Raw genomic sequence first — 17,629 nt, 5'->3', positions numbered from 1 at the left:
TGTCACGTCAATGGTGCAGTGTTCCTATTATCAAATGTGTTTGACATGACATTAACTGGTGCACTCCTCTAACACTAGACACGATGGTTGTGCTTTTTAGTGCACGTCCACTTGCACCTGTGCTGTAGTCATTGTCAGATCCGGTCTCACTGTGAGAATTACAAAGCAGGCAATAACCACGACTTGTTTCTGATATGTGCAACAGACTTGACCTTCTTCTTAAAGTGATTGGGATTCGGACTTCGGCAAGGTCTACTAATCCAAGCCGGCACGGCAGCTCGCAGCGAGATAACAACCTCTGATTCAGTGGCCCTCACTGACCTGCTGCATTCAGATTGACACGAGCTGCCTAGAGCAGGTTTAACTGCCCGTCAAGCGAAGCTAGCTGGCAAGGCCTACATGCTACCATCTGTCACCGACAGACAGCTAGCCTCACTGACCTCTCATAGGCCATGTGAGGCAGAGCTTGGCTTGCCAATGCAATCTGTCACTCCAAGAGACCGGTAACCCTGCAGATTGTAGTTTGTGTCTGTTGTCATTGCATCTTGCACAACTGCACTGTGGAATAACAAAACGTTTGTACTTGGGTTTACAGTGCTGTCATTTAGTATGAAAGCTTTACATACCTTTCATACCTTGTAAGGTTTCAATACGTCACTTTCAACAGTGCAAAATGAGGTGTGCTGCTGACATTAGCGTTGTCGTTTCTTAATGATGATAATAATGAACATCAGCAACCACACTGCCTTCTTAAATGAATGAGAAGGTTGGTGTTTTGCACATAACAATTCTTTTGTCAGGGTTTTATTCAGAGACATGGATTGTTGCACGCTGACAGTGAACCATCTCTGGCCTTTGTTTACAGTATACAGCAGCTGAAAACATGATCTGATTAATCGATTGACAGAAAATGGATTTTATTTTAATTAGGCTTGGGTGGTATCTATTTTTTCATACCCTCCTGACATTTCACCAGGATATACGGTATATGATGGTATTTGTGTGATAACATTGGTGATAGAAGTCATTGCATGTATGACATTTTCTAGTTTACAATGCTGTGTGTCTAATATGCAGTCAGTCTACTTAGACAAGTCTCGCTGGGTTTAAATACTTATGGCCCATAGAATAATGAGTAGATATGAAATAAGCGCCCTTCTTCTGTAGATTCTTGCTGGAGGACCCAATGACCCTTGTTGCCACGGCAGACTGACACATAAATGTGCTGAATGGAGATGATGTGCAGGTGGTGGTGGCAGATTGGCAGTTGAGTAAAATCATGTGGCTAATAAATTGCTTTTGTAGTTAGAAGAAATCATCTGGCGATATTTCCATGATTCCATATATCACCTCTGCTGTGATGTAGGGTGGCTCATCAGCGTGGTTTGCAGTATCAGTGCCTTTTTTCTTCAAGTGAAAATTAAGGTATGTTAGTCTGATTATGTGTCAGCTGAATGGAGCAACAGTACCTGATGAACACAAAGACACTAATCAATGACTCCAAACAATTCCATGATAACTTAGGGTGTTATTGTGATCGCACAGTGTGCCAGTGAAAATCATTAGTAGCCCACAGCGGCTGCTGCAGAATGAATATAGAGGAAACACTGCTTTGGGGTACGGACTAGACTATTGGTCAGATAAAACTGGCAATTTTACTTCGTCACGCAGGGATTTAGGAAAATATTGAGGGCTTTTTCACCATTTTCTGAAATTTTATGGACCAAATAATTAATTGAGAAACTAGTCATCAGATTCATTGATAATGGATATAAGTGTTAGTTGCAGCCTCAGTTGACAGTAATAAATAAAACAAAACAACAACAACAAAAAAAATAGCTGTCATTTCCCTGCAAGTGTGTGTGGAAGTAAATGTTTAAAATAGCATATGGGCCAAAGTTATCTATTTGTTATCTATGTGTATATAGATGGAGTCTGTGTCTTGGTCATAATAAAGAGAAAAAAAATCTAAGGAATCTGTATCAAGATTTTAGGTTACGTTTGTTTTAAAATGACTAAAGACCAAAATATCAAAATATTGTTCCAATTTTTGTAAACCTCTGAATATTGATATCAGTATCAGTGTAAAAAATACTGCCTGGTTTTGGCGGCATTTTAAGGAATAGACCCAAAGCAACAGCTCTCAGACAGATTTTTTAAAATAAATCAAATCAAAACGGTATTAGAGCAGCAGACATCACAACTTTGGTGTCCTTTATGTATAAATCAAACAAAGCTTTTAAAAGACATGAAACCTAAATGATGGTTATCATCATCACAGACCTGGAGAGACAAAGGAACACACATGATGCAACGCGGCACATCAGTGTGGTATGGCAGTGTGTGAGGGAGTGTGTTTCAGGGCATGCACCTGCCATCTAAAGAGGCCTTTTTACACATACAGGCTGTGACATTAATAGAATAAAGGGGTCAGACTGTTCCAGTAAAGTCAACAGCTTCTGTTATTAACACAAGCAATGCCTTTGTTATTTTAAAACAAAATGGCCATTCACATACTGCCACAAATACAGAGTTAAGTAAGTTAAAAGAAATATGCCCACACAATGTCAGGATGCTATGATGTACACGTAGCACTGGTGTAACAGTTTCTGTTTATATAATACAGCAGTAGGGAACATAAGCTGTAAAGCGGTGATTTCTTTTGGGGAAAAATAGGAATAGCAATCAAGAATGTGTACTTAACCAGTGTTACTACACGGTCATTGCACAGTTAATTTGTCCATCGAGGCTCAGCAAAGTAACTCATTTACTTTACAGCTTCCGGAAATAGTTGATTTAATCAATTAGTCAGTCGACTGAAAACTAATGACCAACTATTTTGATAATAGATTATTTGTTTTAGTGTTGTTTTTTAAAGAAAAAAAAGATAAAATTCTTTTACTTCAGCTTCTTAAATGTGAGTTTTTTTCTCCTTTTATCATAGTAAACTGAACATCTCTGGGTTGTGGACTGTTGGTCAGGACTAAACAAGACGTTTGAGGTTGCATCTATTTCTTGACATTTTATAGACCAAACGCCTAATTGATCAGTCTAGAAAATAATCAACAGATTAATGAATAATTAAAATAACTGTTAGTTGCAGGCCTAATTGACTGTGTAATAATTTACAGTATAATGCTTTGCAGTGTCTTTAATTTCGCAGTGTCTTTAATTGAACGTTGGCCTACAGGCTACCAGATTTAAGTTGGTGTTAAGGTATGTTCATGACTTCATACAAATTCATACAAATAATTGACAGATTAACCGATAATGAAAACAATCGTTAGTTTCAGTAGTTGTGACAAATGATTAGTAAATGTGTTAATAGATATATAGTTAAATTTGCTGTGACAGTTAGTAGCACATTACCACATAAGATGTATTTATCACAGTTAGGTAAAACCTTTGATTGGATATGTCATTAGCCGTGTTGAAGTGAATGAATTATGTACACCAGCTGATAACACAAGGCAAATGTGATTTACTTAGTGATATTGATTTCATGTTGTGAGGGACAGACGTTCCCTCACTCATCCGTATGAATTGCATTCTCAGGAATGTGTCACATTACTGCACAGTTTCTGCTGCATGTGTGTAATTGTCATGTCCCGATTTTTTCTTTTGGTGTGATTGTTTGTCTTTGTTGGTCTCTCTCTCTCTCTCCCTCCCTCCCTCCCTTCCTCTCTTGCTGTGACTTGATTTAAGATTTACTGTACAGGCCAGTTTGCCACTGGCAGCAGTCACAAGGGGAGAGAGAGAGAGAGAGAGAGAGAGAGGAGGGAGGGAGGGAAGAAATGCAGAGACAGAGATTCCCTTCTCCTCTCCCATCCCCCCACTGTTCTCCCACACTGTCAACATAGAGGATCTGGCTGTAGCTGGTGGCTCCACAGCACCACTGCAGTGGGATGGTGGTGGAGGGAACTGCAGTTCACTGTTTACAAATCTCTGGTCATCCCCAGGCAGTGCTGCTACTGTCTGCTGGGATTTAAGCAGAGGGTCTGACTGATCTGTGACTCAACAGTCTGTAGGTTTTCATTTCAGCCAAACACAACAGCAAGTGATTTTACTTTATTTTTATGCAATACTATGCCCCCCCCCCCCCCCCCCCCCCCATCTCAAAGAAATCAGCTGCTGTCTTGTTTGATTCATAAATTATGAATCTCCCTAGAGAAATATATTTGGACAGTTCAGTGGTTTCAGTGTCTGTTCTAGTTTTTAAGATTTATCTTTGTTAAAACAAGAAATGAGATAATTATTTCCACAGTTTCACCGCATTCAATAATATTTTGTCTGTCTGAGTAACAACAACAGCAACAGTCAATATAATGATACATAAAAATATAAATGCATTAAGCAGATTTGTATTGGAAACTAGTTGACCTCAAATTCCATTTGACTTAGGCCTGAATAATTTGAGGGAAGTACCTAATAGTGATTTTTATGACCAATAATGCGGTTGTAATTAAATGGAGATTATCTTCTATGTATTAAACATCAGGCAATAGATTAAACATATTTTGAATAGCTTTTTAACATGAGCATAATCACAATCTTATAAAATAAGTGAAACTAGTAAAGCTGAGTCGTCCGCATAGAGAAAAAGATTACATATGCAAATAGCAAAGAACCTAGGACGCTTCCCTGCGGCACACCAATATAAGTCAATTCAGTTGTATTTATATAGTGCTAAATCACAACAGAAGTTATCTCAGGGCACTTTTCACATGGAGCAGGTCTAGACCGTACTCTTTAATTTACAGACACCCAACATTCCTCCATGAGCAGCACTTGGCGACAGCAGCAAGGAAAAACTCCCCTTTAACAGGAAGAAACCTTAAGCAGAACCAGGCTCTAGGTGGGCGGCCATCTGCCTTGACCAGTTGGGTTAAGAGAGAAAGAGGAAGAGAGGGAGAGAGAGAAATAGAGAAGCACAATAATAACAATAACAGTAATATAAATATGACTAAAAATAACAGTAATAGCAGGCGTGGGTGGCAAACAGGACAACAGCAGCACGGGGTCTGCAGCCATGACCCAAGGAAACCCACGATCCATAACCAGGCAGTCTGTGACCATGATCCTTAGAACCTGCAAGACAAGAAAGCACAAAAACCCTGGGGAAGAAGCCAAGCTAGTAACATGCATTAATGGTACATGAATGCGTACAGATGGAGAGGGGGAGGAGGAGAGAGGAGCTCAGTGCATCACGGGAAGTCCCCTGGCAGCCTGGCCAGTCCTAACTATAAGCTTTATCAAAAAGGAATGTTTTTAGCCTACTCTTAAACATAGAGAGGGTGTCTGCTGCCCCCCCCCCCCCCCCCCCCCCCCCCCCTCCGGACCGAATCTGGAAGATGGTCCCACAGGAGAAGACCCTGATCATTGAAGGCTCTGCCTCCCTTTTGTGTTCTAGTGGGGTAATAGGGTACTATGAGCTCTTTAAGATATGATGGTGCCTGAACATTAAGAGCTTTGTAGGTGAAGAGAAGGATTTTAAATTCTATTAAGATTTTACAGGAAGCCAATGCAGTGAAGCTAAAATGGAAGAAATATGATCTATTTCTCTAGTTTTTGTCAGTACACATGCAGCTGTATTCTGGACCAGCTGGTTCAACTTGAGAAATAACTGCTATACAGAGGAAAACTACTGCTCTAGTTTTCTCATCCATACCAAACCTACTTATCTAGAGACCTGTTAGGGCAGCCTGATAATAAGAAATTACAATAATGAAGCCTAGAAGTAACAAATGTATGGGCTAGTTTTTCTGCATCTTTCTGAGACAGGATGTGCCTGATTTTTGTTACATAGGTGAAAAAAGGCAGTCCTCGAAATTTGTTTTATGTGGGAGTTAAAGGACATATCATGATCAAAGATGACTGCCAGATTCCTTACGGTGGTGCTGGAGGCCAGGGCAATGCTATCTAGAGTAGTTATATCATTAGATGATGTGTTTCTAAGGTGTTTAAGCACAATAACTTAAGTTTTGTCTGAGTTTAGTAGCAGAAAATTGCAGGTCGTCCAGGTCTTTATGTCCTTAAGGCATGCGTGGAGTTTAGTTAACTGGCTTCATTGATAAATATAATTGGGTATCATTTGCATAACAATGAAAATTTATGAAGTGTTTCCTAATAATATTACCTAAAGGAAGCATATATAAGGTGAATAGTTGATTTCTCAAACCTCAGATAAAGTGCTATCAACTATTTGACACCTATCAGTCAAATATGACTGAATCCACTCACAAGCCATGCTATTAAAACCCAGAGCTTTTAGTTTAGTGAGCAGAATCTGATGGTCAACAGTGTCAAAGGCTCTCTGGAGGTCTGATAGTATCATGCCACAGAATTTACCCAAATCATCCTCTTTCCTTATATAATCAGATAGAAATAATAAACGTGTCTGTTGAGTGTGGCTCTCTAAAACCAGATTGCATTACATACAACAAATCAGTATTGCAAATTTTGCTATTACTTTTCTCATGTATTATTTTCTCCAAAGACTTTTGATATGATTCCCAAAATAGAAAGTGGTTGATAATTTCCCTCTTCTAATTTGATCCCTTTCTTATACTTTCTTGCAAGTTTCAGATCTTTTGGGACTCTACCAGACTTAATAACATGAGTGAGATCGGTGAAATATGTTAAGCAGCATCTTTTAGAAATCTGGCAGGCATTTCATCTAGACCAGTTGCTTTATAACATTCAAGATCTTTCAATAGCTTTAACACCTTGTCCTATGGAACCACAGAAAGGTCAAATGAGTCCGCTACTGCTCCCAATTGTGAATAATAATTAAACATTGATTTTCCATCATACATCCCAAGGTTGCCTGGCAGCCTTTCTACAAGTTGTTTGGCTCCAGATGTACAAAAAAGGCATTAAACTTATCTGCTACCTTTGATCTATAAGAGGAAAGCTCACCATTAATGTTGAGACAGATATTATTTGCCTTAGTCTTAAGTCTTTTACTGTACCCTGTTTGTGTCAGAGACTGCCAAAGTTTCTTTGGGTTACTTTTGTGTTCAATTATTTTATCATGGACAAATAGCCCTTTACTCTCTCTGATCTTCTTTTGCACCATATTTCTCCGTTAGCGTAGTATCAAAAAGCTACTGAAGCTACCTTTGTGCCGTCAGCAGAGTTAGAAAAGTTACAAGCCAATGTAGAATGGAAGTGGTTGCTGTAAATTACAGTGCATAGTTGTGCATCACATTGGTTGAATTCTGCCTTCAGTAAACTACAGAGACATTGTTAGCGGCATGTTGTGTCCGTATCATTTACTAGCTTGGTAACAGTATAAAACTGATTTGTAGACTGACTCAGTTTGTATGTGCTTTTTGTATGTCTTTTCTATTTATTTTAATGAAATGTCAACCTGACCAGGGACGTTGACTTGTAGCCATGACAGTTGAATCCTATTGCTTTTACGTAGTCAGATACATACTCCACTTACATAGTGTAAGTGGAGTTCAAACTTACACACTCATTCATAAAAAAAGATGAAATAAATGGAGTTTAATACAACACCAACACACAAATGAACTCTTCTCTGACACAATGTAAACAACAATCAAGTTTAACACAGGTGGTATTTATTACAGGACTGTTGTATTTGTATCGTATATTTTTCTGTAGAAGTGTAACGTGAGATGTCTCCAGTTGATCTAGATGATCAGTTTCACAGCCAATCAAGACTCTTTTAATTAGCTGTTACTGAACAAATTCTGAGACTGCAGTATTTTCTACTGTCATACAGGTCTGTCATAAACACACACACATAAACCACTAATTGCAGGGGTGTGGCAAGTTTTTAAAGTCTACCAGGCGACTGAAAGTATGCAACTGTTGTTAAGTTGTATAAGAAGTGAAAGCAGCCCAGCAGCTGCTTATGATTTAATAATAGGCCTGATTTAGAGGACAGTATGTCTGCAATGTTAGTGTTTGATAGGGCGGCAGTAACAGCTCATTTCACCATTACTAGAAGTTGCTCATTAGCATTGGGCTACTTTTGTGGCAGTGTTTGTAATGTGATTAAGTTACATCAGAGTTGAACTTCCTATCTGTGTGGTAGCTTGCATTATTTTGTCTACCCACCCTTCTATATCTGACCCTCAGAACAATCTACTTGCTGACAGTTGTCTCCATGGAAAACACAATCCTCTCCCATAGATAAATATTGCTGAGCCAACATGTCATAGGACAAGATCACCTCTTCTGCTTTCTCGGACACTGAGCTGTTACCTGTCTCCTGGGTCATAAACAGATCCCGAAACAGCTCAGATATGGCAGCAGCCTTACTCTCCTGTGAGGCCGAAGCAGTCTGCCATCTCTGTCTCTAGTGTGGAGTCTGCTACCGCTGCTGTTGTGGCTCAGGATTAGCAAAAACAACTAAACTTATCAGTGGTCACAGGAGTAGACACACTAACTTCCACAGTGCTATGTGTATTCTGTGAATATGTCCTGTTTGTTGTTGCAGTTTGCCTTCAGGTTATCATTAAAGATTAATCTCATCTCATCTTCCTCTTCTAATTACCAGTGGAAAGTATATAAGATGATAGCATCGCTGTGTGAAATTCCACAGTTTGCTACTCGTGTTAGGTGGTCAGAAGAGGCTGGTTTAGCTCTGCCCTACTGTGTTTGACATTATGCAACGTGAAGGCCAAAGGTCATGTTAAATGTTTTTCTGTGCCAGACAACAAAAATCTAATATCCTGGGAAATTAAATGTATGCCCAGGAGACGGTGTTTCATCCACTTAAATGCCATTAAATGCACAGAATGTCTCCTCCTGGGAGAGGGGGGCTGCAGACACTGAGCTCCAGGCATTACGTGGCTGATTATTCTCAGGGGAAATGGGCTTTGAGCTGGTCCTTATTTGGAATCAGCTCCCTGCCTCTGAGAGTTTTCAAAGTCGTGGCTCCCAATCTTTTTGGTTCATGAAACCATAGGCTAAAGTATTGTTGAATCATGCCATGAGGCGTCACAGTCCTGTTGATTTTTCTTTTCTTCCTTATATTTTTCAGTTGAGTAGTTTGGATTGGTACCAGAATGAGTGCATTAGATTATTTATAGTGGAGGAAAAGCAGCTTGTGGTGGAGGCATGATTTAACAGTGAAAACCCATTTAACACTTAAGAAGAACAGTAACAGAACAACTTCAGAAAATATCAAACATTGTCAAACATTGACTGAGGTCACAAAATTGTCTAAGTTGTCTAAGTTCATCAAAATTTTGTAATTCCAGACAACTGGTACTACATATGTGCTGTTATCATAACAGCCTTAGATTAGTTTCAGACCCACTGAAAACACCCAGCTCTCTTTATTTGAATGAGGCCAGTCCAGTGAGGCAGCAGGGTGCACACAACACACCCCATCCGACAAGGCAATGGCCAATCATCTTTTATCCACCAAAATAGGACAGTTTGGTACTATGACAACACTGGTGTGAAATGTTGTTCAGGCTAGGTGAAACATGTTGTGAAGTGTCTGAGGGTTGTATTAAGGACGTGCCTGATGCCAGATTAATCCGAGTACTCAACTAGGATCCCATTACATGTGATCTGTACCTGGAAACATTATCGGGATAATGACATCCGATCTATGGGTCTTTGTATTTACATCTAGTATTAAAATGCGTTCTATTTTCTCAATTATGCCCACATAATTAGCAAATTAGCTAGGCGGGGCTGGTGGACTTAACAACAAACATGGTGCATCCCAGGTCATGGAAAACAAAGCCGTGGATTGGTGTTCATTATTTGTGAGGGCAGATTTCTAGCTACTGCTACTACTTGTAGCTTTTGACAGGGTGCTTAAATTAGCTGGAGTGAAAGTGACCTTTCAAGTTGCTGGGTGGAATTTAATTTATTCTTATGAATGTGGCCACAATGTACAGATTACGTCTCCACCTGCTCTGGCTGATCCAATCACAATGTGTTCTTAGTGCATTTACACCTGCATTAACGTGTGTTTTTTTTCTTATCCAGATAAGTTATCAGGATACAGATGGCGTGTTGATACCAGGTGTAAATGGGTCTTTTATTATTCTGTAGCAAGGAAGAGCTTGTCTGTAGCTTCTTGGCGAGCTGACACGAGATAGCAGGAAGAAGTGGAGTTAGATGACCTTTCAACACGTTCTTGACTTTTTCTCAAGAATGTGGCCAAACTATCCAGCTTGCATTTACACCTGGCTGAGATCCAACTACAACACAAGCCAGATCTTCAGATGTGGTCTGGTCAATCCAATCACATTCTGATTGTCTGCGTTTACATATATGCTTTGACAGCGGCTTTTCTTATTATCCAAATAAGATATCAGGATACACATTGCATGTTCACAACAGGTGTAAATGGAGTCTAATTGGACATGTCTTGTTATTCCAGCTGAATGAATAATTGAATTTTAAATGGATGAAAATAGCTGATACCATAATGTTCATATTCATATAAAAGTCTTCATTGTATTGGGGACATATTAAACGTGTTGTCGGGATAGTGGTGAGTGTTCACTGATAAATCTCTCTCTTTTTTTCAGGCTTGGTGTGTGCGTGCTGACCTCATGGTGTAACAGGAGTAAAGATGAGCATTAGCAGTGATGAGGTCAATTTCCTGGTCTACAGATACTTACAGGAGTCAGGTATCTCTCTCAAGCCCTAATATTTATCATGCTTGCATTTTTATTATTTTAAAATGTTCAGACACTGCTCTGATTTAGTGATTGTTTTATTTTCATTTTTATTATTACTATTTTTAGGTGCAATTTAATACACAATCAGTTTATTTTATTATTTATTTCTGTTTTTCTTTTTTTTTGTGTGTGTGTGTGTGTGTTTATATATTGTGTACACACTACCAGATCTGCAAGTAGTTTTTTCAAATTGTCATCACTAAATGACTAAAGAGAGAAATGAACATCCGTTGGGTATGTAAGCTTGTAATATTGGTATATAGCAGGAACCTGAAAGCTGCATTTTAGCTTGTTTGGTCAACCTGTACAAAGTGTATACACAACTTCCTGTGTTTGAAAGGCAGAACATACTGAAGAGAAGTTGACACCACACACACACACACACACACACACACACAACTATATGGAACAGATGGACAAAAAGCACTTAATGTCTGCAGTGTTATGTACATCAGAATGAATCATACAAACAGGAATGAGTGGGACAGAGTGAGGGGCGGTTTGCTACTGTTTAATCAATCAGAGATGGTAAATAGAGTGCATTCATATAGCACTGTTACCCTGAGAGCAGCGCAGAGGGTTTTACAAAACATCCCTTCCACCCACGCACCTGCACACAGGAGTAAATCTGGGGTCAAGTGGATAGATGTTCGTGACTATTAGTAAAACTGGGCCTCCTACCTTTTATAAAGCCCTTTATGTGAGGATCTCTGCAGGTGTGACAATAACCTTTATGTATCTTTGGGGAGATATGCAAACCAAAACTCTCATATCACTGCAAAGGAGCTGTCAGAAGGCTGAGCTTAGCTGGTGCTGGTCTACTGTTATATGTACACCGTGCATGTCTATAACTTTCCTCCCCCTGCATTATTATATCACATCATACGTTTTTAAGGCTCATGATGGCTCACGTAATTCAAAACATCCTGTCACAGTTGTGTAGTATTTCATCTTTAATTCAAACACACAACAAAAAAAACCCCTTTTTGCATAAAAGGGTTTGTTTTTGTCCAGGTTTTTTCATATTATCATGTTATCATGCATACTCATTTTTCATACATAGAAGGGAACTGTTTACCTTTTGAAATTGGCTCTGTGATCAGCAGACGAGCATACTCTGTTCTGATTGGATACACTGGAAGCTGCGTCTTGTCGGACTTCCGGATTTCACTTCTTTTTCTCTTTCTTTTACTTGTTCATCTTCTCAAATACATTTGTACATGTTCAAGCCCAAATCTGATCCAAACATGAGAATGGACAACTTAAACAGGGGTTGAAGGTAGAAAAAAACATCACAAAGAAGTGTTCAGAGCAGGCTGAAGCCCTGACTTTTGACTTGCAGGGAGCATTTCTATTTATGTTAACCTCAAGGTCTGGAACTTTGACCATGTTTAACATCTGACATCATAACAGAATATAAATAACAGAAAATCAAAAAAAGCAGAATATGTCCCCTTTAAACGTACCTTTGAAAATATTTAGCATCTAATTTTTGTGAGTACAGCAAATGTGTGTCTAAGCTACGTTGGGTTGACAATAGAAATTCCTGTGAGGTCATGTTCCATTTACTAATTATAACATCATGAGAGGTTGGGCAACATAACTGATATACAACATTTTATTGATTTGTCATTTGTTCATTGAATTGATTACGCATGAAGTGCACCAGTGCAGCTGAAACTATTATATTATAGTTATCTGTATACTGTTGACAGCTGTAGCCAGATGCTTTTTACAACCTCAGAGAGAAACATGGTAGCCTGAGTGAGAAATGCTCAAGAATGTGCAGTGGTCACAATGCTGTAAATGCAGAATGCCTGTTCTTACAACAATAAAGCCTGTGGTGGAGTCAGGATGTGTAAACATATCCTGACTGAATACAGACTGTTAAGACTGCAAGGAAGAACATTCAGAATGTATACCCTACCCCATTTATATGTGTTGAAATTATGACTTGATGTCTACAGTGTGTCGTTACCTTTCAGTGTTCAAAACACACTCTGTCCTCTCCTCTCTGCTGCTCCTCAGGGTTCTCCCACTCAGCGTTTACGTTTGGTATAGAGAGTCACATCAGCCAGTCCAACATCAATGGTGCTCTGGTTCCCCCTGCTGCCCTCATCAGCATCATCCAGAAGGGCCTGCAGTACGTCGAGGCTGAAGTCAGCATCAATGAGGTGGGACACAAACAGGATCATGCGAACTTCTCCTCTCTTCTCCCCTCTCTCTTCTCAGTTTCCTCTAACTGTTCATCTCTCTCTGTAGGACGGCACGTTATTTGACGGGCGGCCCATTGAGTCTCTGTCCCTGATCGATGCGGTGATGCCAGACGTTGTTCAGACGAGGCAGCAGGCATACCGGGACAAAATGGCCCAGCAGCAAGCTGCCGCTTCAGCGCCAGCATCGGCCACTGGAGGCAACATCGCAGGCAACGCCAAGAACGGAGAGAATACTGCCAACGGGGAAGAGAACGGAGCCCATGCCTTAGCTAGTGAGTACCGTTTTTAAAAATAGAGAAAGGATGTGCGATGATGAAGCACTTCTCAAGTATGAAAGTTCATTCTTGACCTCAGAAATATTATGCATTTTTATAACTTACATGATTGAACTATTATTAATCATTCTTACTTTACTTATCACTCATGTACAATGGTAAAGAACTGAAGACCTGATGAAAGTTTGATTCCGGATTGCTTACTTGTACCCATCAACCTCTCAGACAACCATGCAGACCTGATGGAGGTGGACGGAGACGTGGAGATTCCTCAGAACAAGGCTATGGTCTTGAGGGGCCACGAGTCAGAGGTCTTCATCTGTGCCTGGAACCCAGTCAGCGACCTACTGGCATCAGGGTTAGTCACCTTCCCTTTCCTACCATTCTCCTCTCACACCGGCTTCACACTGCGTGAATAAAACAAGTGAACAATACTGCCATGCTAGTTCCATCCTCGCATACCTTGATTTCAAGTGAACAAAGTCAGACAGAAATAGTGGGCTACAACTTAAGATTATTTTTATAATTAATTGATCTACTGATTATTCTTTCAGAAACTAGTAAAAAAAAAAAAAAAAAGCCTGTCCCATTTTTTCCAGAGCCCAAGATGATGTCTTCATATTGTCAAAACTTTGTACACCTTTGAGCTTTACCTGTGTACCTGTAATGCATATCAGTAGAACACAGTTCAATGCATGGAGCATCAGTTAGATTTTTTATACATAATGCTGTACACATTTACCACATATATCAATATTGGACAAGTATTTTTATTAACGTTGTGATAATGATTACCCAGCTGAAAGATGACAAATGATGAATAATCCTTCACTGCTCTGACTCTAAATTGAAACAACGAATTGTCGATTAGGTGAATGTTCTCATGTCTTGCCTGGGTCCAGACCTTTGAATCTGCCCACTCCACCAAGTCGACTGATTCTGGTTTGACATCATGACATTAAACAGCGGTTTCTTGGTTGAAAAAGCAATCGATCTAATGAACACCGTTGGGTGACTAACACCACATGTTAGTGGTGATCAGATTGAAATGAGTCCCCCTCCCCTATGGAAATCAGTTAGAGGCAATGTCAGACTGAGGATGGAAATGGAGTTAAGTCAATTTTATTTATATAGCATCAAATCACAGCACAAGTTATCTCAGGGTACTTTTCACATAGAGCAGGTCTAGACCGTACTCTTTAATTTACAGAGACCCAACATTCCCCCATGAACAAGCGATTGGTGACAAACCAAGAAAAAACTCCCCTTTAATGGGAAGAAACCTCAAGCAGAACCAGGCTCTAGGTGGGCGCCATCTGCCTTGACTGGTTGGGTTGAGAGACAAAGAGGGAGGGGGAGAGAGAGACACAGTGAAGCACAACAACAACAATAATAGTAATAACTAATAATAATAATAATAATAGCAGGCGTGGGCATCAAGCAGGTCCATGGCAGCAGGCGGTCTTAAACCATGACCTGAGCGTAATGAGTTGACAATTCTGTCTGATATCTGTCTGATAGCAACCTCATGTCCCACCAGTGGATAAAATCCATTGCATTGGAACACTGGAACCAGTGATCTCTATGGAAACATGATTCATTTGATGTCTGTGTGTTCTCATAACAGCCAGATGGACCACTATGACAATCTGACGTATGTGTATGTATCTGCTTCAGGTCCGGTGACTCGACGGCTCGGATCTGGAACCTGAGTGAGAACAGTACAAGCAGCTCCACACAGCTGGTCCTGAGACACTGCATACGAGAGGGAGGACAGGACGTTCCCAGCAACAAAGACGTCACCTCGCTAGACTGGAATGTAAGAACCCACACACACACACACACACACACACACACACACACACACTCTCATTTAATGTATTCATTCAAAATACAGGACCAGGTGAAAGTTGTGGGAATAGTAGGAGCATGTCTGTCCAACAAAACTGCTGTTTCACATTGTATCACGTCACTTCAGTCTAAAAGTATATTCATCTAGTGAGTGATACATTGATGTTTAACAGCAAATCAAACATTGGAATGGTATTTAATAAGCAAAAACAACACATGCTGTGTACTTGATGTACTGCATGTAGACACAGTGCACCAGAAAGGCAAATTACACCAAATGCTTCATCACAGAACGACTCCCCAAGCGTTCTGAACATAACTGTTGATGATATCTAACAGTGGAAGAGTATCAGGCAGTGGAATTTTCCTTTAGTTCAGCCAATGGGCTGTGAACCTGAGCCAAGGGCAGAGGCAAAAATTTCCTGGAAAGCCTCCACGCTGATGGAAAACACAGGCCTCTCTCATAAGACCAGCTGCATCACAGCAAATATAACTATGTTCATTCAGCCTGCACTCTTAAAAAAGAGGACGTGGAACTGTAAACTTCTCTAAATTGGATTTGTCTCACTGGCACACACACTCTGAGACATGCTTACACTCCTTACACTCCTCTCTCTCTCTCTCTCTCTCTCTTTCCCTCTGACAGAGCGAGGGCACGCTGTTAGCAACAGGCTCATATGATGGCTTTGCTAGAATATGGACGAAGGATGGTAAGCTGACTTCAATTCATTCATTTCTAAGGAAACTGCATTATCAAAAATTGGGAGGGCCATCATTTTTCAAATTTATGAAAATGTAATGTAAAAGTGTATTTCCTTACAAATATATACTTTTGAGCAAGTATTAAAAAATGAACATCAATGTTGCTGTGGAAACCATAATAATAGATTGTAGTGTAGTGTTTCCTGTATGCCACATGGCTAAGTTATATCCTTGAACAATGCTGCCACCTAGAGGCATGTTCACATACTGTGGCTAGGTCAGTTTGTTTGGGTACTGTGTAAGTTTACTCATTTTATGTTATTTAGACCCTTTATGGCTTTCTGTTGTTGTTACTCAGATTTTGTTCTTTTCTGTGTGTTCTGTCCTGCAGGCAACCTGGCCAGTACACTTGGCCAACACAAAGGTCCAATCTTTGCCCTTAAGTGGAATAAAAAAGGCAATTTCATCCTTAGTGCAGGAGTAGACAAGGTATACCATCATGACCATAAATTAATCCAAATATTGACTAATTTGTAGCGTGATTTCTCATGAAACATTTGAGTAAATAAGCAAAGATCAAGAAAAAGCTGTACTGTGTCGTCTTTGTTAGCACTAACTGTACATGCACATGTGTCCTGCCAGACAACAATCATATGGGATGCCCACACAGGAGAAGCCAAACAGCAGTTTCCCTTCCATTCAGGTATACAAACATCTTCACCGCTCTACTCTTCTCACACCAGTCTCACAGTTTATTCTTCATCTGCTAACTGCTATCTGCTCAATCTGTCTGCCTCCCACAGCTCCAGCGCTAGACGTGGACTGGCAAAGCAACAATACATTCGCCTCTTGTAGTACAGACATGTGTATCCACGTCTGTAAACTGGGACAAGACAGACCCATAAAAACATTCCAGGGACACACGGTAAGGGGTGTGTGTGTGTGTTTGTGTGTGTGTTTGGTTCCAACACATTGATAGGTGTGTGTATGACTTAAAGCACCCATAGCAGAATGAAAAGAGTTTAACCTTAACCTGGTCTGAATAAGATTTGGATGAGTGTGTTTATAAGTATAAATTTAGCATTATGGTTAATTCAAATGCCCTTAAGAAGAATTTATTGATCATTTTGCAATTTTTTTGCATTACCTTCAACCTAAATCTTTAATGGTACGTAGAACCTTGGAGAGACGAAGGCTAGATGATATACTAACCATATATACTGTACATACATAACAAACCTCTGGCTTCTGAGATCTCTTAAGTGCATGCTTGATTAAATGGGGTGATATATTGTATTGCACAACACTTGGCTGTGAAAATAGTGGCTAACATTAAGCCATGTATTGCAATATTGGAAACTCAGATCAGGCAATAACCTTCCATCCCCATTGTGCTCTGCTATGTGAAAGGAAAGTTCATGGAAAGTCCATCTTTGGAGCTTTTTTATGCAGGGCTGTACAAAAACCTGCAGTGTATATATGAGTTACAGAAGGTTAAGTACATAACAGTTACAAGGAAAGCGAAGCAGGCTGATGCAAACTTTTGAAAATAATAAACTCAAGTTTGGTAATTGTTTATGCTAAAATTGATAGGATCTTGAGCTGATTAAAGAGAGGAGCTGAGAAGTATATGGAGATTTAATTATAATACCTAGACACTGTATACATACTGGCTAAGAAAAGCGATTTGGAATCCAAGGGTTTGTTGGATTGGGAGGTAACTCAGACAGTTCTTTTGTCTGGTTGAGTTAACAGACTGTGACTGATATTTAATAACTGGTGGGAGGCAAGAGATTTCCACAGTGAAACTTTAAAGTAATATCTTGTGCTGAAATCAAATGAGAGAACTGTGGTGCTCAAAGAAGTGAGAATCAGTTATGTTCAACTCTTAGCTGAAGGC

At 39.9% G+C, this 17,629-nt stretch overlaps 1 protein-coding gene across 2 annotated transcripts in view; it reads left to right on the top strand.

The window, feature by feature from the left end:
• Positions 1-17,629, top strand: part of tbl1xr1a (tbl1x receptor 1a) — a 52,506-nt gene that overhangs the window by 27,155 nt on the left and 7,722 nt on the right. For both annotated transcript variants that reach the window (XM_042416010.1, XM_042416011.1), the window contains 9 exons: positions 10,533-10,634; positions 12,714-12,859; positions 12,948-13,173; positions 13,402-13,534; positions 14,854-14,995; positions 15,674-15,737; positions 16,121-16,218; positions 16,372-16,432; positions 16,533-16,654. In XM_042416010.1, coding sequence (XP_042271944.1) covers positions 10,577-10,634; positions 12,714-12,859; positions 12,948-13,173; positions 13,402-13,534; positions 14,854-14,995; positions 15,674-15,737; positions 16,121-16,218; positions 16,372-16,432; positions 16,533-16,654 — 1,050 coding nt within the window. In that variant the 5' untranslated portion in view covers positions 10,533-10,576. The remainder of the gene's footprint in view (positions 1-10,532; positions 10,635-12,713; positions 12,860-12,947; positions 13,174-13,401; positions 13,535-14,853; positions 14,996-15,673; positions 15,738-16,120; positions 16,219-16,371; positions 16,433-16,532; positions 16,655-17,629) is intronic.

Source organism: Thunnus maccoyii, chromosome 7 (genome assembly GCF_910596095.1).
Source record: "Thunnus maccoyii chromosome 7, fThuMac1.1, whole genome shotgun sequence".
In the NCBI taxonomy this organism is placed as follows: Eukaryota; Metazoa; Chordata; class Actinopteri; order Scombriformes; family Scombridae; genus Thunnus; species Thunnus maccoyii.
The sequence above is the reverse complement of the archived record's forward strand: the minus strand, read 5'-3'. Positions and strand labels throughout refer to the sequence as shown.